We start from the raw sequence: 25,660 nt of genomic DNA on the forward strand, positions 1-25,660 counted from the left end.
GACTCAGGGGCAAGAGGCCACTGGGGAGAAGACGACATCACAAATGGGAAGAACATATGTTTGTATTTCTTTGTGAAGGGGTGCACACACACGCGTGCACACCACATACACACACTCCCTCAGAGACTCCCTCCCTTCTCCCACTTCTTTTCCTGCTAACATTTGGCAAGCCTAACATGAACTCTCATCTTACCCCTCCCTGACCTATACCCAACTTGCATTTAGAGCCACAGCGTCTACTGTTGAAAAGTGACTTCATGCTGAATTTGGGTGCTACACGGTCTTCCCGAGCTCTCACGCTGCAAAGCTTGGCCATCCCTTTCTTTCCCTGGTTTTCCCACACTTTCTACTGCTCATTGTATGCCTGCTGCTTTTTCTATCTGCCTATTCAGCTCAAATTAGTCACGAGCGGCCCCCAGCTTAGAGAGGAAAAATAAATTAGGTAGTGTTTTAAACACAGTTTGATTAGAATGATTCCCCCCCCCACACACACACACTTTGCAGAAGAAGGGTGAATGCATACTCTTTAAAAGATAGCATATTCTCTATTAAAATCCTTCACCAACACAGGAGTGGGGCACAAGGCAGGGAAGATAAAGCCACAGGCCAAGTACCTCTTGACATATATGCAATAGGTGCACAGAAAACAGCTAGGTAAGGAGAGGGGTGGGAAATCATAATTTCTTATGCTGCTAATATCTGAGTCAAAGGAGAGAGACAAAATTGTACTAGATGACAAATAATATATCCTAAAATGTTTACTTTTTAACTGTGGAATGATATCAGGTTCACAATGTTGCAGACCTACCTATGATTAAAGGTGTCATCCAAGTTCAAAAACTGTTTGACCATACATTTTCTTGACAGCATCCACACATACCCTTTCTTTCCAGAACTAGCCTAACCTGAACAGTCCTGCTTCTATACTGTTTTCACTTTTATTCTTTAAAACACTCCTAATATTGTTTCCTTTAAAAGAAAAAAGAACACCAATTGGTTACTAACTAACCACAAACTTCTGATATAGTATGATACACTATTCAGAAATACGAAAAGGAACACAAACTAAGTTTGCTTTTATGACATATAACAGAAAGTGGTTGTGGGAAGGCCTCCTATTGCCCTTAGTGATTTAGAAGCAGCTAAGGTGAACTGATTGCCCTGTATGGGTTGACTGGTTCAATAGCACGTTTGCCTTCTTCTTTCCCCTGCAGTACTCCTCTAAAATCTACTTTGGAGGACCTCTGGACTATCTGCCCTGATATATCTGGTATAAGGCAGGGTACAAATATTTAAATAAATAAATAAAATTCTCAGGAAACATGGTGGGCTACAGGTGAGAAGGGGGAACCACCAACCTCTCTATTCCACTGCCAGAAGCTATTCTCTCAGAGGGTGGGCCAGTATTTATTTATGTATAGTAATCACAATTTTATCTGGATCCTTTCTCATAATTTGTAAGAAGTGAACTAGTAACTACAGTGGTGCCTCGGGTTACGAAATTAATTCATTCCGCGGCCGCTTTCGTAACCCGAAAAGCCTTCGTAAGCCGAATTGCCATAGGCGCTAATGGGGAAAAGCCGCGTTTCGTGCGAAAAAGCCGAAAAAAGCACCAAAAATTTTCTTCGTATCCCGAAAAAACATTCGTAACCCGGAACAATGATTTCCTATGGGATTTTTTCGTATCCCGAAAATTTCGTAACCTGGGTATTTCGTATCCCGAGGTACCACTGTATTTCCAGAGAGATACGCATGTTACAGCAACAAACAAACAAAATAACACACACACCCCTGGACAAAACCAATGGCAGCACTAAAGCATTTTGTGGTGTCTAAAACACAGAATATATTCAAGGGGACAGCCATGTTTGTATGTTTTAACACAAAAAGACAGAAAGGAATTCAGTAGTACCATTGAGACTAACTGGAATAAGTTCATTTCGTCTGATGGCTTTTTATAAAAACATAAATAATGAATTTATTAACTGGAAATAAATTACAAGGTAATCCATAAATTTATATGCGTCATTTTCCTGAGGGTGTGGATACATGTTTTACAGAGAATAAATTAAATCTGTTGCTGCAGTATTGTTTGCAGGAGGGCAGTGCTTGTGCATCCTTTCTCTCTTCTTTCCCTCTCCTTTGATGCAAAATGGCTTAACCTCAACTAGAATGCCTGAGAGAACTCATCAACTGAAACTGTGGTATTTAATGTGCATCATCAGAATTAAGATTTGGCTTTTTTTCCCCCCTCCCTTTCGTTCTTCACTGAGAACAAGTCAGACATGATTGCTAGACTATCTTCAGCAGCTCTAAAACCTCCTGTAAACTTACATGTCAATAAATGTAAACACAAAATTATAATCCAGTCATGTTCTATCAAAGAGGCAATTTACAGGCAGTGCCTTGAAGAAGCAGTTTTATTATGAACTAAAAAATGAAGCATAGTTCTGATTTCAACAGACCTGATATAAAACATTTCAAGAAAATAACTAAAATGACCAAGCTTATGAACAGAAAACCAAATTATAAAATTTAACATGTCAAATAAAATCAGAATAAAGTTGGAATATCCCTAACAACACACCAGGATGCTGAAATGATACCACATCACCACTGCACTTATCAGTAAACTAATTCTTAGAATGAAACTCAAAGATTGCATAAAGAACAAGGAACACATTAAAAACCGAATTCTTAAGAATAAATGATAAAACCAAGTATCAGCTAATGACCTTTTTAAGCACTTTAATCTGTACTGCACAGAAAAGGAAGGTGCTGTGTGTGATATATATATTTTTTAAAAACCCCACCAATCTTTTGTTTAAAGATTATGAAGAATCCAAAGGGGTTCAAGTAGACTAACAATCAAACTGCCAAACGATAACAGTATATAAAACCTGTGACCAACAAGGAGAGATACCTATAGTATACAGAAAACAGTCTTGATGATTTCTTTCCTATACAAAAGAGGAAAGAGATCTGTAGTATTAGGAAAATGTTCTTTAGGCTATGTGAAGTAAAAGAGTTGGGTGTAGCTTTAAAGAAAGATGGAATCACTTGGGCAAATGTATCTTTTCAATGAGCTATATCACTGCATTTTGTTTCCACAGGAAGTACGAGTAAGTTATTTTCAAGAAAATGTGGTTTAAGTAACTTGATGGGGAAAAAAAGTTTTTTCCAACTCATTACCTTCAGTAAATTACAATATTGCAAATAGAAGTATCATCACTCCCCAAAATACAGTTAATTCAGGGAGAAAAATAACAGTATAGTTTGACAATTCAGCTAGAGACTAAAGCCTGAGTAAACACTGAACATGAATAATATATTTTATAATGTTAATTCCACAGCAGTCATTTCAGAACTTTTTGATACTACTTTGTAAGGGAGGAATTATTTCCATTTTTGAAAAATGTAATGTAAAAATCTCAAGGAGGGTTTCTGAAATACCATTACCAACAGATTATCTATAAGGACCTTTGTCATGTTTACGGAATACCAAATGTATGGCTGTTGCACTTTCTTCATCTTGGGATTCTCCACATTGTAGTTGAGGCAATAAATACCATTCTATAAGTCACCAATATTATTTAAAATGACTGATGATTATAGAGTACTCTTTCAGGATACGTAACAGCAGATCTCATGATTTCATAAGACCTAACATGTATAGCAGAAGTCAAGGAAAGAAGGGCTTCAACCTCTCTGTATAAAAACATATTGGGGGCACCCAGCTGGGACAGATTTACTTTGCTCGGGGATGGGGACAGAAGAGGATGCGATTTCTGAGCCATGGACAATATGAAAATTGAAAGAGCAGAGTAATGAATGCTTAAGTGAAAATCAAGGAGAATTCAGACAGCTCCTGATTCAGGTATTAGTAACTTTAATAGGCATTGAAAGATGCATCAAAAATAGTCATACTCCTCCTACTTAGGGATTTTTTTATTTTGTGCAGTTGTTTTAAACAGAGGAGAAGCAAGTTGGAGATGTAATCTGGATATAAGTGGTTGATAGGAGAATTTGCCGGTAAATTCAAACTGTTTACATACACAACAGATACTTTCATTCTAGGCTTCAAAATCTGTTTGAAGTCCAAAAGTGAAGAAAAGCACAACTGAAGAGCTAGCTTTAAAATGCAAAGCCAAGATCTGTGTGAAGAAAAAGCTATCGTCTTCATTAGGAATGAAGAACATGAACGTATAAAACATACAACTCAAGCAGATAAAAGCTAAGAGGGAGGTCATCAGACGAGGCCAAAACGTTCTGCTCTTTTTCTCTTCTTTGCCTGGAAATAGGAATTAAAAGAAAGATTAAAAAAAAGTCAAGACTCAAGAAGAATGGCAACTATTAGAATGTGGGGGTTTTTTTGCACTAAGGAAGGTGGAAAATCTGTGAAGAGTGTCATAGAGTTAGTTTAAGAAAGCATTTTTCATATCACATTTCATGCAGGGCACTGCAATTGTAAGAGGGCTTCTAACCAGACTCTGAAATTAAGCTGTAAAAGCATGAGATATAGTGGCCTGGTGGTTGCTTCATCTTGTTGGGTTAAAAGAGTGAGCTATGCTTGGAACAATGACCACTTTACAGGCCTGGAAAACCTTCCAGGCAATGGGGAGGTGGGAAATGTAAAAGGCCAAAGGGTTAACACTCTTCTATTCATGAGGAAAGTGAGAGGGACACAGTCAAAAGCATTAAATATACTCATGCTTCTCCAAGATATGCCTTTAAGCAAACACACCAGGGGCATATAAATCTTAATTTTTACTTGGATAAATAGCCCAGAGGGTAGCAGAAGTCCTAATCAAGAATCTCCAGGGGAAAGGTGCAGTTTAGCATGCACAATACTAGAAAAAGACCTTTTTGTTCCAGGCACACTCTCTAAGTGACCTAACGGAAAAGCATGGAATCCCTCAGACCAGAGCTCAACCACCCCCTTCACTCAAATTGAACAGGGGGATCATTCTACTTCATTTTGTGGAGCAATGCTTGCACAGCATCTGGCAAAGACAAAAGGCACCAAACCATATCTGAACTCTGTATAAGATGCCAAAGAAAATAAACTTCCTGTATATAATACTCAAGATTCATCCAACGTGAGTTCAGAGCCTCAAATATTGCTTCACTTCCAAAGGCAAAATGAGCCCACATCAAGTAGATCTCTTGTGTAGGAGACTATATCACTATATCACAATAAGCAGGAATACAGATTTACAGAAACAAAAGAACTGCCATTCTATAATAGAAGGATCTAATTAAAATTAGACAAATAATGCAAGGAGGAATCAGGAGACCCATAATAAGAGGACAGATCCTTGCCACAAAGAATTCACAAAATGAGGTATGAAGGAAGCAGTACAAAAATAAAATAACCTTGAAAATGCTCAGGAAAACAAGGTATAGAAAAGAAAGTAATTTTAGATTCAAATTGTACAAATTTTCCCTAAATATTTAAGGGTTGTATGGCATCAAAAAGAAACCTGCATCATAGAAAAACACACACCCTAAAATAGAAGTGAATATCGGGCGGGTTACAAACCGTCAGAAAGTACGCGCAGAGCACGTACTAGGGTTAGGAAGGTGCGGTGCTTCTGCACCCCCTAACCCTAGTACGCGCTCTGTGCGCACAAAATGGCTGTGGCCGTTCCACACGGCCGCCACCATTTTGACATCTTGGACGCATAGCGTCAAGATGTGTCGCAGCGGAAGTGACGCTGTGAAAGTGCGCCTTGCGCATTGTGGCGCCACTTCCGGGGCCCAGGAAGGAGTGCGATTTTTGCGCTCCTTCCTTGGAGTGTCTGGGAGCCTCACGGTGTGGCAGCTGCGGCTCCCGGACGCTGCAAGTGGCGGCGGCGGGAGACCGCCGCAACCCGGCAGTTTGTAACCTGCCTTTGAGATTTTAAAAGTTCATACCACAGGCACTCAAAATCATTTATGTGTTCTTTCTTTCATTCTTGCCAATGATTTCAATAGATACCGGTAGTTTTTAGCAGTATTGGAAAAGGTGATATTCCATGCATCCAAGCAGGCATTTGTTTCACACAGATCCCAGATTTAAAAACCATCAAGCAAGCAGTGGGATGGAGAACTGGATTTGGATCTACTGACCCAGACTCAAATTCCAGCTCCATTATGTAGCTAACTGGGTAATATTCAATAAATCATAGAGTTTGTTATTAGGTTAAAATAAAACTTGATGAGCTTAGCAAGGCAATGTTGGGACAATCTGAAGTGATGTACCTTAAAATTTATTATTTGAAAAATATATTTTTTAAAAAATACATAGCAAGACCGGATACAGTATCTTTAAAGAGGAAGGGAAGAACATTTCTGACACTATCTACTGAAGTACTAGATCAAGCACTATATAATCACCAAGGGCAGTTCAGCTCAGCTTTTCCCAACCTCATACCCTCTAGATGTTTTGTACTGTACTAGGGTTCCCACATTTTGATCACTGGCAATACTGGTTGGGGCTGATGGGAGTTGTAGTTCAAAACTTGTGGAGGATATTGCATTGGCAAAGCTGGTGTAATAGGATCATGGAAATGGGAAAGGGGCACAGGAAAGGATAAAGGATACACAGTGCCATCTTGTGGAGTGTTTGACATGTCAATTAATCATAGGCCTGTTACAGACAGTCAAAATAAAGCTGCTTCGAGTCACAGTGGAGGTATGGTGTTTCAATGATGCATGCATCCTAAGAGTCCAGAAGTCGAACCAAAACCACACTCTAGCCCTAAGGACTGGAGCGTGGCTTTGGTGCAGCTTCTGGACTCTTAGGACGCATGCATCATTGAAACACCATACCTCCTGTGACTCGAAGCAGCTTTATTTGCTGCTGTAACAGGCCAGATAAATTCCTCAACTCCTATACCCATGCCAGTGTTAAGAACAGAACATGTTCTTACAAATTGTTTTTTAACAGATACCTCTGTGTCTTCTGTAGTTCCAGTCCCAGCTGAACTTGTTATACAATACCAAAACCTCTCCTTTCTCTTTTTCAGCTTCTCATCCTCTTCAGTCTATACAAAATGGAAGAAGAAAGTTTTAGTTGGCTTTTAGGTCAAGAGAACAATTTTGGCTGCTGACTGCTTCCTTGCTTGCCCCCAAGTCTTACAGAACAACTTGCTGGAAAAGAGATTATATAGACTATAGCTAGTGTTCGGAATTACACAGTGAACTAAATGCAAGTGTAGTTTAGGGTAGAGTACACCCTCAGAAACAATGGGAACTTGGTAAGTCAACATTTTTTTTGCTGTTGTTGTTAAACTGCCCATTAATTATTTACATTAACACTATGTACTTTAAACTGATCAATGGGTCCATGCTACTTGGGACTAACAATTGTATTTAGGCCAGCATTTCGCCTAGTCTCTAGAACATGAATATACTGCAGCTCTCCAGATGATTGCAACAACTCACCAGCATAGCCAGTGTAAGGAATGCTGGGAGCTGAAATCCAACATCTTCTGCAGCGCACACATTTGACCACCTGCTCTAGAATTTACAAGCTTTCCCCCAATATGCCTCCAAAATGATGGCAGAACGCATAGGATCGGCTTTGTGTGCTAACAAAATTATTTTTGAGCTGTTCAAACTTAGGAACAACACAACACAACATGAGACAACTCAACAAAACTAAGGCTTCACTTACATGATTCACAGTCACACTCTGAGGCACTCCAAAGTAATGTCTGGGGATTTTTTTTAATGTGGGGAAAAAAACAAAAACCACGAAAGTCTGTATGAAGAGAATGTGGGTGTACAATAAACATTCAGTATTAGGTACCACAGTACAAGGCCCTGACAGCTAACCTTTTCTGAACAAGTGGTAATGAATATTAGTGACATTAAGGGCATTGTTAAGTCTCAATTTATTCTTTCTTTCTTAAAAGGCCATTTAAATTTTAATCCACTGCATGATTTTAACAAAACCATTTTTCATCAAGTTGGCCTGCATGGCACGTTGCATATTAATCTATTGTAAGTATATTTACCAGCAGGGGTAGGCAACCTGCGGCCCCGGGCTGGATGCGCCGGCAAGGCCTTGGGACTGGCCCCAGCCCGGTCCTGCCGCTGATTGTCGCCGCCGGGAGCCTTTGGCCTGCTCGCGTGAGGGCGTGGGGCCTTGGGCCTATCAGGAGGAGGTGGGCAAGGGGGGGCAAGAGGCAGGCAAGGGGGAATTGTCTATAGAAGCCTCCGAAACACTGCATTTATATTAACATTTTTTTAAAAATCAGCAAAAATTTTGTGTGTCCTCCATTTTTTAAAAAAGGTGCCCTCCATCTGAAAATTTTGTCCTACATTTGTCCCGGTTTTTAGTTATTTAATTACATTGTTTTAAAAAAAAAATAGATTTAATTATTTATTTTTGGCTGCCGGGCCCCAGTTGTCTGAGGGACAGCAACCCGGCCCCCGGCTCAAAAAGGTTGCCTACCCCTGATTTACCAGTCTGGGTGAACAAATAAATGTCAAATGATGCCGGTACCCTGGAACTCTTCTGTTGATTTCCCCATAAGCCTGAGGCTTTTTATTCTCTTAACCTTTAACCATGCTGGTGGCCTTGGTCTCCAGTAATAATCAAGGCCATCATTACCCCTTAAAAGGCTCCACTACATCCATTTGCCAGAGAGGTTCTCTTGGGCTATTTTCAGCTCCAAATTATTGTCCAATTACCTTACTCTATTTCTATAATTCTCCTCACCTGCTCATGCAATGCATTTACAACCTCCCCCCTGCCATGTCTGATGTACTTGATAATCGAGCAGTGCTGACCATGAGATTTGCTGAAGTAATGATACCCTTTCACAATCATCATGTGGAGAATACTGGAGTCCAGGGATGATGGAAGTGAGCAATAAAACAAGTTAAAGCCTTTAACTGTGTTTGCTGGTCCCTATGAATGACTACTTAAGTGCTTAGCTTGCCACATCCAATAACCACCTTTGAGAAAATGTGGTCTAAACCTTGTCATCAGCTAAGTCATATTAAAAATGATTACATGGTAAAATGAAAAGTCAAGATAATACACTTCCTATGACTATATTAAACTTCTTCTCTTCTAAATTTCATCTATACAAAGAAGACTATTTATTAATCACTTAAACAGTGATGAACAGCTCTGCTTTTTAAAACAAATGCAGAACAAAATATCAACCAATTCACAAAGTAAACCCAATGACATCACTGGTGCAGCAGGCAACTTTTGTTACAAACATCATGCTTGACACCTCCTCAGCAGGCAGTGGCAGGAGTGCCTTCATTATGTCAATCCCTTACATAAATAACACCATGACAACCAGGCTCAGCTTTATTAATTATGACAGCTTCATGTGTTGTGGCAACAGGTGTAATTGAAATATTTAATTAAAAATGCAATTGTTTCTCAGGGCATGTGCATGTATAAACACTTCATAATAACTACTGCTAAGCTTATGGGTTTCGCCAAGCCTTTTGCCACAGGATACTTGCCATACTGGGATTTTCTACTTCTATAAACTTTGTAAGCTTTCTTTTACTGAAAATTACAGGAGGCCCTTATAGATGATGATAATGATATTATTATTATTAAATGGTATTATATGATATACTGGTATGACACTGGAGTACCTTTGAGCATACAACAGTCTGGCTGGTTAGTTATACCAGCAGACAGAATGCCAAAAATGAAGAAGAAATTGGGATTTAGAGGTTACAGCTTGGTTCTTGAGTGTCTCTTGGTTCAACCTCAAACTTACAGATGATTTTGGTCTACAAAACATGTGTCAGTTGTGGAATTTAAACTATGTTTAAGCCATGTTTACATTGAGATACCTAGTATTTGATCCAGCTATCGCACTGGAGGATACTAACTAGAATTATTTTAAAGATGTGGCACAAAGAAATGTGAATTCTGAACACAGTTCACCCTTGCTGGAGTGAGACATTCAGGGCAGTTTTATGCAGGGTGATCAGCAGTGTTACTCTGTCACTGAGAATCTTTATCCTTTAAAAAAATGGACTCACATCTGGGCTAAAGGCTAGCCTTGTTTTTCAGTGATTGATAGAATATCACCTGCTTTTCAAGAACAGCTGCTGTAAGGCTTAAAATGTACTATAACCTGAGGAGACTGGAAGACCAGCAACATAATTCTTTGTTATTGCTGTTACCTCAAATACAAATGCTGCTTCAGCATTTTTTCTTTTGTAGATTTTTTAAAATCTTTGTGTGAAAACTAACCTAACAAGTAAAATTACACTTCAAAAAAACAAAACTTGCTAAGAATAAGGTAAAGCTAGGCAAAAAGAAAACAGCATGAACAGCAAGGGAAAAGAGACTAAAAATTGCATTCTTTGAGGCTTGTTTTATATGGCAGATTACGGTATGTTTGAACAGAAGCTTAACAATTCTTTTGGTTCTGACTATAGAAACTGGAAAAGTGATACATACAGTGGCTTCATTATCTGTAAATGTCAAATATGTACACACAACCACTCAGATGTTACCTATACCTTCTGTCAAATATTAATTTGCATATGAATAAACTAATATGAAAACATACTATTTTAAAAGCTGTATCCCGTATCTTTCTATTTTTCAGATAAAACAGCATAACAGAGTTATCAAATAGAGGGAAAGATTGTATTAAAAACTACAACATGTATGCATACAGTATATTCCAATGCAACTCATTCAATTAAACATTTTCCTAAAAAGGCACAGTTGGTGATCCAGTCTGTATCAGTATGGTAGAAAGGAAATAAGAGGAAAACAAATACTAACTTTAAATGAATGAATGGATATTATAGGGCACGTCAGAGACTGCACTGAACTGCCGTTTTTATTTATTTTTGTAGTAACCCTCTATAATCACCCCACACCCATTCAATGCCTGAAGGGAAAGTGTGTAACAATCCCACTAAATCAACACTCTTCTAATGATCTCACTCACTTGACCCCCTAGCACACCAGCGTCAGATGCAAACACGCTTACAATAAACTTCACTCCATCTTTAGCTCCTCACTGACAGGTTTTGATTCATGGGGTGCTGAAACCCATCTGAGGAAAATTACCTCTATCAAAACATGGCTATCTCAGCATTTATCAAGCTCTGCTAGAGCCCTGGGGCATGCTCGAATATGCACATGGGCATTTGTGTATGTGAAGTGGGGGGTGGATGCTGACCTTTACTGTGAAGCGACAGATAAATTTCTCATAGTATGTGATTTTCAGATTTTCTTCATCTTGCAGAGAAATGGTGGATGGACAATATCCACTTAAATTCTTTATTTGTAATTAAGTTGAGAAAAAGGCATAATAATATAGGAATCCTGAAATCCAGCAGTCTGCCATCTCAAGAATGTTAGTGCTATTTCATACTTTTAAAAAATAAAGTTAATCTCTGCGCAGAATAATTAATACAAAGAAAAAAACTATGTAATAATATTTGAATGGCGACCTGTAGATTAAGAAACTCAGCATAATAAATATAATATTAATTGAGTGTCAACATAAAGTGGGCCCTTGGTATCCACTGGGGTTTGATTCCAAGGCCTCCCATGGATACTAAAATCTGCAGATGCTCAAGTACCATTAATAATAATAGTAATAATAATAATAGTAATAATAATAATAATAATAATAATAATAATAATAATAAGTTTTATTTATAGACCGCTATTCCGCAACGATCACAGCGGTGTACAGTAAAAATTGCAATAGAATACAATACAAAATACACAGTGACAGTTAAAGGAGGGAGGGGCTTCGTCCTTCAGGCAGTCCCTGATGTTGCTGGGTCTGCCTGATCGCTCCCTCTGAAGCCAAGGTGACAGTTAAGGAGGGAGGTGCCTCTTCCTTCAGGCAGTCCCTGATGTTGCTGGGTCTGCCTGATCGCTCCCTCTGAGGCCAAGGTGACAGTTAAGGAGGGAGGGGCCTCTTCCTTCAGGCAGTCCCTGATGGAGCTGGGTCTGCCTGATCGCTCCCTCTGAAGCCAAGGTGACAGTTAAGGAGGGAGGGGCCTCTTCCTTCAGGCTGTCCCTGAGAGCTGGGTCTGCCTGATCATTCCCATGACAGTTGAGGAGGGAGGGGCCTCTTCCTTCAATGGTATAGTAACATGGTGTCCCTTGTATAAAATGGCAAAAATCAAGATTTGCTTTGTGGAATTTATATATTTTTAAATATTTTCAAGCTGTGGATGTATGAATCTGTGAATAAAAAATCAATGGACACAGAGGGCTGACTGTATTTTTAAAAAAGCTTTTAGTCTGCTTGAGTGAGTAGAAATGTTTAAAAAATCATAGATGAAAATGAAGCAACCAGAGCCAGACAGGATTTCCATGGCCAAAGAAATTGAATGTTATCATGTAGAAAACAATCTTATGCTGCCCTATGACTCTTATTCGCTCTTGCTACTGTATTTCCATACCTGCAGTGCTTTGTGAACAGCAAGCAGACATTGAAGACAGAGGGAATGATTTAGGTATTTGTGCCAGAAATCTTTTAAAATTTCTATTGGAAAACATCAGTCAAGATTATGAACTCTGACTCTTTTTTCATGCCACCACATTACCCTGTATGAGTGAAGACCTGAGAAGTAGTACAGCATTGGTGGCAAGCACAGCCAAATGTTTTCAAGCTTTTGTAGTGGTAAATATAGGCAAGCAGCATTATATGGAGTGTCTTAAAAGATATTTGAGGTAGTAGTCTTTGGGCTCTCGTCACCTAAAGAAATTATTAGAAAATATTCTCATGTATTTTAGGGGTAAGCAGAGGTGTCTAATTTTTTTAAAATGGAAGCCGGTGGAGGGGGGGGGACGATAAGCTTGTATACTCCTGGACTCAACTCTGCACCTGAACTCCTAGTAGTAACTAGGGGTGCATTTGCACAATTAGACCTAGTAAGCCAGATGCAGCCATTTCTGGAGATGTCCAATCTGCCATAATAAATAAATAAACAATAAAATAATATAATAAAATTTTTATTTATATCCCACTTCTCTGTACAAGCAATTGGAGAGGCTTACATAAAATTTCAACAATACCTTAAGTATAACCCACAATCCCCCCTTAAAGTAACAATTAAACAATAGTTAAAATAATCTATAAACAAATTAAAATCTCAAAAATATAATAACAACAATACAAAATCATTCCAATCTGGGTGAAGGCTATATGGGGTATAACACAGACAAACTCCATTATTTTTATGGCTGGGATTTTCTTGTTCAGGAAAGGTCTGCCGGAAGAGACCTGTCTTGACAGCTTTTTTGAAACTATCCAAGCTGGTAATATGACAGATCTCTGGTAGGCCATTCCAAAATCTGAGAGCGGCGGATGAAAAGGTCCTTTGGGAAGTAGCAGTCAATCTAGTTTTAAAGGCTGCAATAGATTCTTTCCAGAGGAAAGAGTGCATGGGGTGGATCATATGGAAGAAGGTAATAATAATAATAATAATAATAATAATAATAATAATAATAAGTTTATTTATATCCCGCTTTTCCAATTTGATCAAAGCGGCATACAAGTTTAAGTAAAAATACATCAAGGTAAAAACAATTCAAACAGTACAGTGGTACCTCGGGTTACGAAATTAATTCGTTCCGCGGCTAATTTCGTAACCCGAAAAACCTTCGTAAGCCGAATTGCCATAGGCGCTAATGGAAAAAATAGCTCTCTGCTGCCCTCCGGTGGCGGCCTTTCCATTTAAAACAGCGCCGGGGTTTTTTCGTAACCCGAAAAAACCTTCGTAAGCCGAAACAATAAATCCCTATGGGATTTTTTCGTATCCCGAAAAATTCGTAAGCTGGGTAATTCGTATCCCGGGGTACCACTGTATCTAAAAACAGTCACAATAACAATAAAAACAGCAGGTTCAGCTGAGTGGGGGAATCCATAAACATCACAAGGTCGTCTAATCAAGAGGGTGAAACATGAAGGAACATCTCATGGGGGAAAGGCTTGAGAAAAGAAGAAGGTCTTAAGGTTCTTCTTAAAGGTCTCTAAGGATGTGGTAGAGCGGAGCTCATCTGGAAGATTATTCCATAATCTTGGGGCCGAGATAGAAAAGGCCGGTTGCGAGGTCCTTGCATAACATGCAGTTGGGACCTCTAGCAGATTCTTCCCTGCTGACCTGAGTGAGCAGGGCAGATTATATGGGGAGAGGCGGTCCTCCAAGTACCCTGGGCCCAAGCCATTTAGGGCCTTATAGGTTATAACCAACACCTTGTATTGAGCCCGGAAGCACATAGGCAGCCAATGAAGATCTTTCAGGATTGGTGTAATATGATCTGATCTGGAACACCCAGCGATCAGTCTCGCTGCCATATTTTGCACTAACTGTAGCTTCCGGGTTTGGTACAAGGGTTGCCCCATGTAGAGCGCATTGCAGAAATCCAATCAAGAGGTTACCAGAGCATGTACTACAGTTTCAAGGTTCCTCCGGTCCAGATAGGGGCGCAGCTGGCGTATCAGCCGAAGCTGATAACAAGCGCTCCTGACTGCCGCATCCACCTGAGATGACAGCTGGAGCGACGAGTCTAGGAGAACTCCCAAGCTGCCAACTGAGTCCTTCAAGGGGAGCGTGACCCCGTTCAGGACAGGACGGCAGATCTCACCACCCGGACCCGGGGAACCTATCGTCAGTACTTCCATTTTCTCTGGATTCAAACTGAGTTTGTTTTCCCTCATCCAGCCCATTACCTACTCCAAGCAGGCATTTAGAGGAGAGATGCCATCCCTAGTCACTACATCAATTGGAGACACAGAGAAGCAAATTTGGGTGTCATCAGTGTACTGATAACACCGCGCCCCGTGTTTCCGGATGATCTCTCCCAGCAGTTTCATGTAAATGTTAAATAGCATGGGAGACAGAATAGCTCCTTGAGGGACACCAGATGTCAGTTCCCTCTTATCGGAGCAAACGTCCCCCAGCTGCACCATCTGGAATCTGCCCGAGAGGTAGGAACGGAACCACTGGAGCGCAGTGCCCCCGATACCTAACTCCCTCAGGCGTTCCAGAAGGATACCATGGTCAACGGTATCGAAAGCCGCTGAGATGTCCAAGAGCACTAACAGGGACACGCTTCCCTTGTCCAGGCCCCCGGGGGTGGCGGACCTATTAGGATGGTCCACCCTCGAAGGCTGATGGAACCCAAAAGGTTCCAAGAAGCCCTAGAGGGTTATATGGCTGGAACTGACGGCGATTCTGTTGATGCCCTGACTAACATCTGGGATACTGATCTCTCCAGGGCTATACACAGTATCGCTCCCAAGCGTCCTCTCAGGCCTGCTTCCAAAAAACAGCCCTGGTATACGGAAGATCTCAGGGAAAGGAAGCAGATTCTGCGACGACTAGAGCGCGACTGGCAAAGACACCAGCACTTAGCCGACAAGGCACTCCTAGACTCTCTTTTGAAGGCCTATGGAGTGGCAATAAGTGCAGCAAAACTGTCAATTGATCTTCCTGAACCAACATATCTTTCCTTCTACTCTTCTTATATTGTCCACAAAGGCAACAACAGTCATCTCTCTCCCACAGTTTGGCCTGAAGCCAGACTCAAGTAGCTCTAGATAATCCAACTCCTCCAGGAACCCCTGAAGCTAAGCACCCACTACATGTTCCAACAACTTGCCCAAGAATGAAATATTGGAGATTAGCCAGTAATAAAACTTGTACGTCCCATTTTTTCATTTGTATATTTGCTTGCAATTAGTAATTACCTTTGAGATTTTGCTACAGATACTGTTGGGTCTTTTGGAACCAAACTGTTCCTAGATTGCAGACTCATATGGATTGGTTTTATCTATCTCTTTGCAAATAAATATTCAGGATTTAAGAAAGAGTTTCAGGACCTGCTGAAGCTTAGAGTGCACTACATTTTCCAAACAACTTTCTCAATAATGAAATACTGGACATTTATCTCCACAGTTCAATGTTGTTATTGTTGTTGTCAGTGTCTGCCTTCAAGTTGTTTCTGACTTATGGCGACCCTAAGGCAACTCTATTATGGGGTTTTATTGGCACGAATTGTTCAGAGGTGGTTTGCCATTGCCTTCCCCTGAGGCTAAGAGCATGCAACTTGCTCAAGGTCACCCAGTGGGTTTCATGGCCGGGTGGGAATCAAATCCTGGTCTCCAGAGTTGTAGTCCAGCACTCAAAACATTATGCCATGCTGGCTCTCATTTGTCAGGACCATGTTTTAAACAAGTCTGATAAAATGACATGGATGTGGCCACTGGGTGGCGCTGTGGCGGAATGTATTATGGTTCTAGTGGCAGGTACATGAGTTTGCATTTTGAAACTGTGCATCATGGGAATGCTGATGCAACTGTTACCTTCTGAGAATGTCAGCTATGATGGCTGGTGTTAGAGTAACTGCCTCAGAGGTTGTTGTTATGGTCCAGGGGTAGGCAACCTTTTTGAGCCGGGGGCCGGGTTGCTGTCCCTCAGACAACTGGGGGGCCGAAGCCAAAAAATAAATAATTTTAAAAATTAAATAAATAAATAAACCGGGACAAATGTAGGACAACATTTTCAAATGGTGGACACTTTTTTTAAAAAAGTGGAAGACATGTAAAAAAATTTGCTGATTTTTTAAAAAATGTTAATATAAATGCATGTTTCTGAGGCTTCTATAGACAATTGCCCCTGTGCGCGAGAGGCCAAAGGCCCCGGCGGCAATTGGCGGCAGGACCGGGCTGGGGCCGGTCCCAAGGCCTTGCAGGGCCGCATCCGGCCCGCGGGCCGCAGGTTGCCTACCCCTGTTATGGTCGGTTGGTTGGTAAAGTAACTTGTTAATGAGTATTCAAGACGGATGTCTTATATTCTGTGTAATCTTTGTAAACAGTTAAGTAACAAAGATTAAAGAACGCTCTTCTTGAGAGAAACCTCGTTGTGCCGAGATTCATTCCTGTGTGAGAGGAAGTTTGCTACGCAACTAAGATTCTTCACAGACCTTCTTCTGGGCATCTTGTCCGCGTACATAAACTCTGATTGTGTTCGCTTTGACAAGGGTTATGAACCCAGCACACACCTTGACATCGTGAGCCTCAGTTTAATCATTTTTGCTTCCAGAAAGTGATCAGGCTTGATTTGCTCCAGGGCCCATTCATTTGTCCCTTTTTTTAGCAGCCCACAGTATCGGCAGAATTCTTCTCCAACACATTTCAAATTAGTTGATTTTATTCATGTTAACTGTCTAGCTTTCACACCCACGCCTAGAAATTGGAAATAGGATGGCATGGATGATCCTGATTTTGGTATTTAATGACATATCTTTACAGTTTAGTTCCTCCACAGCTGCCTTCTCATGATCTCAAGTACGCCTGTCTGTTTAGTCATCTTGGCTTCTAGACAGTTCAGGCTTGATTTATTCTAGAACACATTTACTTGTCTTTTTAGCAGTCCACGGTACCCACTCTTCTCGAGCATCACATTTAAAATGGTTTTCTTCCTATCAGCTTCCTTCACTGTTCTGCTTTCACAACCATATACAGAAATTAGCAATACAGCATGGACAATCCTAACTTTAGCATTCAATTACTTATCTTTACATTTCAGGATTTTGTCTAGTTCTTTCATACCATCACCCTTACTACCACCACCTCCTTCTGTTTATTTATGTCCTGCAAACCCGCCTCCCAACTGGAACTCAAAGCAGCTTTTTTGGTTAGAAAGAAGACTGCTTCCGTGGTCCATCAGTGCTGAGACACACCTCAATAGTGAGAAAAATCACAAATGCAGGTAAGTAAGTAGCATTCCATTGTATCCTTTTACTGTAATTCAGAAAAATTATCAAAGGCAGCAGAGATCATCTGTAACAGCTGATGAACCTAAAGAGTATGTAGGCCTGTTACAGACAGCCAAAATAAAGCTGCTTCGAGTCACAGTGGAGGTATGGTGTTTCAATGATGCATGCGTCCTAAGAGTCCAGAAGTCGCACCAAAGCCACGCTCCAGCCCTAAGGACTAGAGTGTGGTTTTGGTGCGGCTTCTGGACTCTTAGGACGCATGATGCATCATTGAAACACCATACCTCCACTGTGACTCGAAGCAGCTTTATTTTGGCTGTCTGTAACAGGCCATAGTAAGTTTAATAAGCTAAGGACAAGACTATGGTTACATCACAGTTAGGTTTAGTCATGGGAAATATATGACTAAAGGAACTGCTTTGCTTCTTGGTTTCTGAATGCTGCAGTATAAATTGGAGAAGTGATTCTTTTGTTCTCCTGGAAAAGTATTTTTAATTTCTAATTGATAAAACTGGAAACATTCCAGCTTATGCTGGAAGCCCTGCACCATTCAATGAATGGCACGCACACGTGCAGCACTCACACCGCCATGCCACCAGGTGCACGAGCCCCATTAACATCAATGGGACTTAAGCATAGGCGGAACTTGTCTTATGCGGCGGGGTCCGTAACGAATCCCCGCGTAAAGCAAGGGACCACTGTATCCTTCCAGAAACTGCACAGAGGTCAGATAGATTCTATTATGCACCACAATTTACAAGAAACAGCATGCTATATCACATAATGCTAAATGCTCTTCTCTTCACCTATTTTAGGACAAGAAGTCAAATTATAAGCCCACAAATATCACCTGTTTGTCCTTTGAAGTAAATTTATATTAGTCATTTATGTCTCAGTGAACATGTGGATGGAAATTACAATCCCCAGCTGTTTCCTCACCCCAAAACTAACCTTACTCAACAAAGGTAACTAGGAGCGAGGTTATTTACAAGACTGGATTAAGCCTCAAAAAATTGAAGCCTGATCAACAGAATCTAGATTACTTCAAAATGATCTACTGTATGTGCCAGATCAAAATGTCTTTGGAGGTCAAACTGAAATTTATCAGTGCCATAGGATTCAGAGCTCAGATGAAAGTAGACAACAAACATCAATCTCTATTGCTTCCTTTATTGCACCTATTCAACTTTCTGACCATGAGGGTGTATCTTATTCTGCCTAGGTAATATCAATTGAGAAATATGCCTTTCATAAATTTGGGGCAAAATTTAAGTAACTATAGAGTTAGATTTATGGCTATTATTATAGCATGCTAGGAAAACAGAGTTTCAAGGTTCAAACGGACTGTGCAATACATTTCTTTACCTGTTAAGCTTATTCAGGTTGCTCCTTTGGAAAGTGTAATTTTAACTTTTAGCCAAAAAGAAAGTACTCTAAGATACTGTAACAGGAGATAACTGCTCTCTTTCCAATATAGGGAGGATACATTTTTGATGCTGTTTTGAAGTGGGAGTTGAATAAAAAAGCTTGTGTCTTAAATAAAGTATCCCAAGAGGAAGTCTTGTGACATGGTTTGTGCAGCTAGTCGGATGTATGCACTGAAGTACAAAGGAAGTATAACTCTTAGACACTAGTAGATTCATCTTTACCCTGAAAAAGGCAGCATTTAAATACAGAAATACAGTGATGTTACCTTGACAACTACTACTCCATTCAATATTTTAATCTTCCAAGCTTAAAGGTTGGGAAGACACTGATTTTTAGCTTCTTGACTGTAATAAACAGCTACAGAGGGACAAATTAAGTTTTGCTTTATTAGCTTGTCATCAAGTCAACACTATGAAAGCAAGCTCAAAGAGACCAGCTATACTCTGTACTATGTGTGATAGCCGGGAATGGATGAAAATATATATTTTGCTGTTGTTGTTAACCTACAGCCTGTTAATTTCTTCAGGTGTCCCTTAAAAACATGACATTATCATGAATTGTATTTTACAAGCCAGTGGGAGGAGATATATAAAAATGAACCCTTCTGGCCACCACCCCTGTATTTCCACAGCAGCATGACTGATGGCAGGATGAAAAGCAGAGCCTCCAGGCTTTCAGGCGATGGTAGATTAATGATGACATGGCCTTGACCTCCAAAAGGTAAAGGTTATGAAACACTCACGAGTAGCTGGCTTCCAATTTCATACCCAGAGGGTGAATGACAGCAACTGATAGTTTTGTTCTTCAAAACACTCTAATCCTAGGACACACAGCTGTCACCCACCTTCTTGAAATTCATCCCAACATATTTATACCTCCTTGTTCTTTTCCCTAGTGAATGCACTAGGGAATTCTGTGTTTATAAGCATTGGCTACATGAACAACACCCAGCAAGAAATACTGAGTAAGAGCCAGAAAGTAAATAGTTTCAGTATAAGCATCCTGTGAAGCAGGTTGCTTTCCTGTTTATGGCCCTAAAATGATCTTTTGTGAACTATTCAGTGTGTGTAGTTACACCCTGCACATACACTGTGATCTATGAGACAGGCACAGACAAGAAGCTGTTGGTTTTATAGGCTCCAATATTGCTTACCTTCCTGCTCTGCTCTTTACAAAAGCCCAAAGAAAATGTGATTGATTTCCTCATTTCAGGACTAGTCAGTCAAATCAACACCATCCTTTAATCTCAGAGACCAGAAGAAAGTCAAACACTGAACAGTTCTTCGCATTCCCTAGTAAGTCGTGTTTCACCAATAATTCTATGTACACTAGTTGTACAATGTTGAGTTGATATTGGAACAAGAATTTTTCAGATCCCCAAAGTTTTATTTAGAAATGAAGCTACAGTTGCAAACTAATATTAAATAAGATCATGCTTTTGGTTGTATACAGATGGTTGTCAGGTTCACATCATGGTGTGATAAAAACAGGATTTATTTATTAGTCCCACCTCTCTCCTAAGATTGAACCCACAACAGCTTACAACAAGACTAAAACAAGATAAAGCAAAAAATCGTGTGAAAGATTAAAACACAATTAAACAAAGTATCATATTAAAATGATATTAATTTTAAAAGTTGAAAATAATTTAAATATAGAACATTACAGATAAAAATAGAGCACTTCCATTAAAAAAAAAAAAGACTGCCCAAACTTATTAACAATCAGATGTTTAAATAAAAGCATCTTTGCCTGCTGGCAAAGGGAGAGCACAGAGAAGGCCAGCCTAGCCTCTGTAAAGGGGGATTAGAAAATCTGGAAGAAGCCACCAGGACGTTTTATTCCTGTGTTCTCACCGGAATAGGTTGCAAACTATGGTAGTATTTTTCTACCATACCATGACACTTTTAATACATAGAATTCAAAGATAGCAGTATTGGACTGTAGAATCAGTATGTAGAGAGATCTTGTAGTACAGGGGTAGGCAACCTTTTTGAGTCGGGGGCCAGTTTGCTGTCCCTCAGACAACTGGGGGGCCGAAGCCGGGGGTGGAGCTTCCACCCTCCAGGGGCGGAGCCACATGCCGGGGGTGGAGCTTTCACCTTCTGGGGGTGGAGCCACATGCCAGGGTGGAGCTTCCACCCTCCAGGGGCGGAGCCACACACTGGGGGTGGAGCTTCCACCAAAGCATCATCATCATCATCACCACCACCACTATCATTGTTACAGCAGACCTTTGTTACAGCACTTTGGAAAGTCACACTGTCTCACCTTCATAAATAATAAAAATAATGAAATGAAATAAAAAGCAATAATAAAAATAATGAAATAAAACAACAAAAATAAGTGTTATATATTTTTAAAAATTAATGGAAAAAACCCAAGGCAGACCTGAAATGACTCACCTTTCCCCCTCCTCCCCCTTTCTCATCCGCCTCCTCCTCCTCTTTCTCATTGAGAGGGCATTTTGCAGAAAGAACACCCAGGGCAAGTAGTAATACTAATAAAGTTACAAGCAAGGAAATTACTAAAATGCAATTCAAAATAAACTGCAGCAAGCAAGCACACAGTGTCAACCCACAGAAGCCACAAGTTGCTGAGAGGGAAGTTTGCACAAAGGACACCCAGCTAACCCCCTCCCCCAAGGAACCAACCTCTCGCCTCGCTGTGGCTGCAGCTGCTGCTCTGGCTCCCTGGCTCCCTTTCTCCCTGGCTCTGTACTCCTTCCTTCTGCCTCCTCCTCCTTTCCCTGCTCTTAGGGAGGAGGAGGAGGAGGGCGGAGGGCAAGGTGGAGCCTGCTCCAGGCCTGCTGCAGCCCCTGGAGCCCTGTTGGAGTGCTTCAGGGGCTGCACCGGGGCTACTAGATGGGCGCCGCCATTTTGAAAAACAAAATGGCGGCCGGAGCGGCGCGAAAACACAGGAAATCGGCAGTAATCGGCGGCAGGACTGCGCAGGGGCCGGTAGGAAGGCCTTCGCGGGCCGCATCCGGCCCGCGGGCCGCAGGTTGCCGACCCCTGTTGTAGTATCTTTGAGAATAACAGAAAGAAAGAGGTTAGCTGCATGAGCTTGCATAGACTTCAGTCTACTTCCTCAGGTGCATTTGGCGGAGTCGAAGCCAGGTACAGACATATATATGCCATTGGTATGTGAGGATGTCAATACAAACTAAAAATCCTTTGTGTATGGAAATGAAGTTGCAAGCCCAATTTTAACGATGGTCTTCAGTGGGGGGGCCTTCACATGCTCATCCTCCAATGTGATCTATGCTATATTGTGTCAGCAATGCCCTTCAGCACTCTACATTTGGCAAACAGGCCAGTCCCTGCACCAGAGGATAAATGGATATATATCAGATATTAGGAATGGGAATACACAAAAACCAGTGACAGAACATTTCAGTCTCCCTGGACATTCCATCTCAGACCTCAGAACAGCAGTCACTGAACAAAAGAACTACAAAGATAGATTGGAAAAATAGCAGACCTGTAATTCACCCACAAACTACAGTCCCTCAGCAATGGATTGAACAAAGATAATGGTTTCCTGACACACTACACGCACTTCAACACTGACTCCATCCTGATGGGGGTGCCTTACATTCATCTATTCCCCTCACCACAGGCTGGTCCCATTGCAAAACTGCCACTTCATCTCCATGCACAAAGACCAGTTTCCTATGTCTTTGTGCACTAACAACCATCCGTTAAAATTGGACCTGCAACTTCATTTCCCATACACAAAGGATTTGTAATTTGTACTGACATCCTCATATACCAATGGCATATATATGTCTGTACCTGGCTTCCATTCCACCAAATGCATCTGAGGAAGTAGACCGAAGTCTATGAAAGCTCATGCTGCCAATTTCTTTCTTTTAGTTAGTCTCAAAGAGGCTACAAGATTTATGTACTTTTAATACATAGCACAAAGTGGCATGGTAATGTACAACATCAATATCCAACTATACCTTCCTTCCAGGGACCATCTGTATTTTCAGAATACCAAAGGTGGTAAAAGTAGCTGCATGTATAACAGGCATATGCAGGAACAAAATTTCAAAATATAGCAATTTCAGTGGAAAAATTATTAGTTTAACTGCCAATGCATTTTGTACAAATATATTAGCTACTGGGTTTTATTTGAAACAAGTGCTCAAATTATACAGATCTTTCTGTCAACAATAAATACCACTGTTGGCACCATAGTAGAAATATATAAATACATTCAAACAAAGACAGTGATATTATATCAAATGTTTCTTCTTTACTTGACTCTTCCTACTTAATGTCCAAATACAAGCCAGGAAAAAGAGAACGCCTAAGAGATCAAATTGAGGTGTTGAATTTGTTAAAAGGGCAACGTTCTGAGAGAGTCAGCAGTTTTGAAAGCTCTTTGTGTCAAAATGCCAGGACTTCACAGATAAAAGTTTATGCTTGCTCCAAACAGGATCAGCAGGGGAGTGAGAGACAAAAAAAGTCACAGTCCTGTGTTAAGGGCATACCTGCAACTCCCAGAGTTTAATTCTAAAGTTGAAAAGCATTCTTTGGCCTAGTGGATGAAACATACATATAAGGAATGCCACATGGCAGAGTGAAAGAGACACATCTCAGATGCAGAGTGGAAACAGAGAAAAGCATTTCTGGCACCTGTTAATAACACAATGACTATTCCAAATAAAGCTCACATACCTAGCTTCAACAAATATTAGCCTTTATTTTGAAGGGAAATTTTATACTTACTACTAGCCACTATTAGAATCTGATCATGCATTTCATAGCAGTCATATAAACCAGTTATTCACTTCAACATTCAAAGACATAGCCATGGTAGTCTGGAAAATCAATGTGCAAAGGGATCTTGTGGCACCTTTGAGACTAATAGAAATAAGTGGTTGGTTGCACGGGCTTTCGTAGATATGTTTACATGTGTCTGAGGAAGTAGGCTTAACTCCATGAAAGCTCATGCTACTAAGCTCTTTCTTTCGGTCTCAAAGATGCTACAACATCTCTTTGCATACAGTTCAACATATTATTTTATGTGCCTGTTCACAAACATACTGAATCAGTAAAAGGAACTTACCCATGGGCTTTTATGCACAGAGTGCAAAATTAAACTTGAATACACATTCAGATCAGCTTCACAATTTTCATTCCACTGAATTGATTACATAAGGCTTTAGTTGCCTATATCCTGAACTACATCATTAAAAATGTGCTGTGGACTATAAAAATGAAAGCAATGAAAAAAGAATAGAAAAATCAAGAGGATTTGAGGAGTGCACGTGTTAAAAAATCTGTATGATTAACATACAAATCTGGCCTCAAATAGCCCCAAATGCCAGAAAACTGCCTGCGAATGCAGCATTTGATCTTTCCCTCCTACCTCTAGAACCCGACATTGACATTTGTTTTTAGCCAAAAACAGTGACCTGAAATGACAAGAGGTCTCTATTCAATGCACTATAATGAGCTGGTGCCACCTGATGTAGGGTGATGTAGGTTGGCTCTTGCCCTCCCCCTACCACAGCTGCCCATCCCTGCAGATTTATGCTATCAAATTTTTTCTTCCAATGGGCAAGAGTAGCATTAGCCAATTATACTTCCATCAGTCTACTGCTGCTTTTATTCCATTTAATTTTTGTCATTTATTCTGTTACTATTTTTCTTATACACTACAGTATAGAAGACCACTAGTAGAGAACAGGATAACTGAAAATAATTTATGATTATGTAATTAAATTACCAGTAAACCAAGCAGAAATGAATATAGTTATGTGCCAAAGTCAGCAGGTCTCAGGGTGGAGGAAACAAAGACTGGTTTAACAAATTATTGCTTTCAATTGTTTTTATTGTAATCAAAAACAATGAAGTGGAACAAAAGGAAAATGTCAAAAGACATTTTGGTCTTTTGACAAAAGATAAATTTTAATCTATATTGTCTGAAGGGCATCTGATAATCTCCTTACTGCAAAGCACAGATGTGTTGTTGAGAAATATAATCAACATATCTCTTAGGGAAGGCTGCCTTCCATCTTGCCTTAAAAGAGGCAGTGGTCAAGCCACTTTTAAAAAAGTCTTTCCTTGACCCCTGGACAAAAACAACTACAGGCCAGTCTCGCTTTTACCATTCTTAAGCAAGGTGATCGAGAGGGCAGTCGCCATTCAACTCCAAGCAGTATTGGAAGAAACGGATTTTCTAGATCCATTTCACACCGGATTTAGGACAAGATATGGAGTTGAGACTGCCATGGCCCCTTAGTAGATGATTTCCGTCTGGGCACTGACAGGGGAAGTGTGACACTGCTGGTGCTCTTGGACCTTTAGGGGCCTTCGATACCATAGACCATGGTATCCTTCTGGAATGCCTGGAAGAGTTGGGAATTGGGGGAACTGCTTTGCAGTGGTTCTGTTCCTATCTCTCAGGCAGATGGTGATGCTGGGAGACAGTTGCTCTTCTGAAAGAGAGCTCCAATCTGGCGTCCCTCAGGGCGACATT

General features: G+C 40.5%; 1 protein-coding gene across 1 annotated transcript in view; it reads right to left on the reverse strand.

Annotated features, from left to right (window-relative positions):
• Nucleotides 1–3,872: 3,872 nt before the first annotated feature.
• The window catches only part of LOC121920433 (SAP domain containing ribonucleoprotein), a 103,605-nt gene continuing 81,817 nt past the window's right edge, over nucleotides 3,873–25,660 (reverse strand). The window contains exons 9-10 of the mRNA XM_042447572.1: nucleotides 6,936–7,028; nucleotides 3,873–4,291 (exon numbers count right to left, since the gene is read on the reverse strand). Of these exons, the coding sequence (XP_042303506.1) occupies nucleotides 4,250–4,291; nucleotides 6,936–7,028 (135 nt within the window). The 3' untranslated portion in view covers nucleotides 3,873–4,249. The remainder of the gene's footprint in view (nucleotides 4,292–6,935; nucleotides 7,029–25,660) is intronic.

Source organism: Sceloporus undulatus, chromosome 2, assembly GCF_019175285.1.
Source record: "Sceloporus undulatus isolate JIND9_A2432 ecotype Alabama chromosome 2, SceUnd_v1.1, whole genome shotgun sequence".
NCBI classification, from domain to species: domain Eukaryota; kingdom Metazoa; phylum Chordata; class Lepidosauria; order Squamata; family Phrynosomatidae; genus Sceloporus; species Sceloporus undulatus.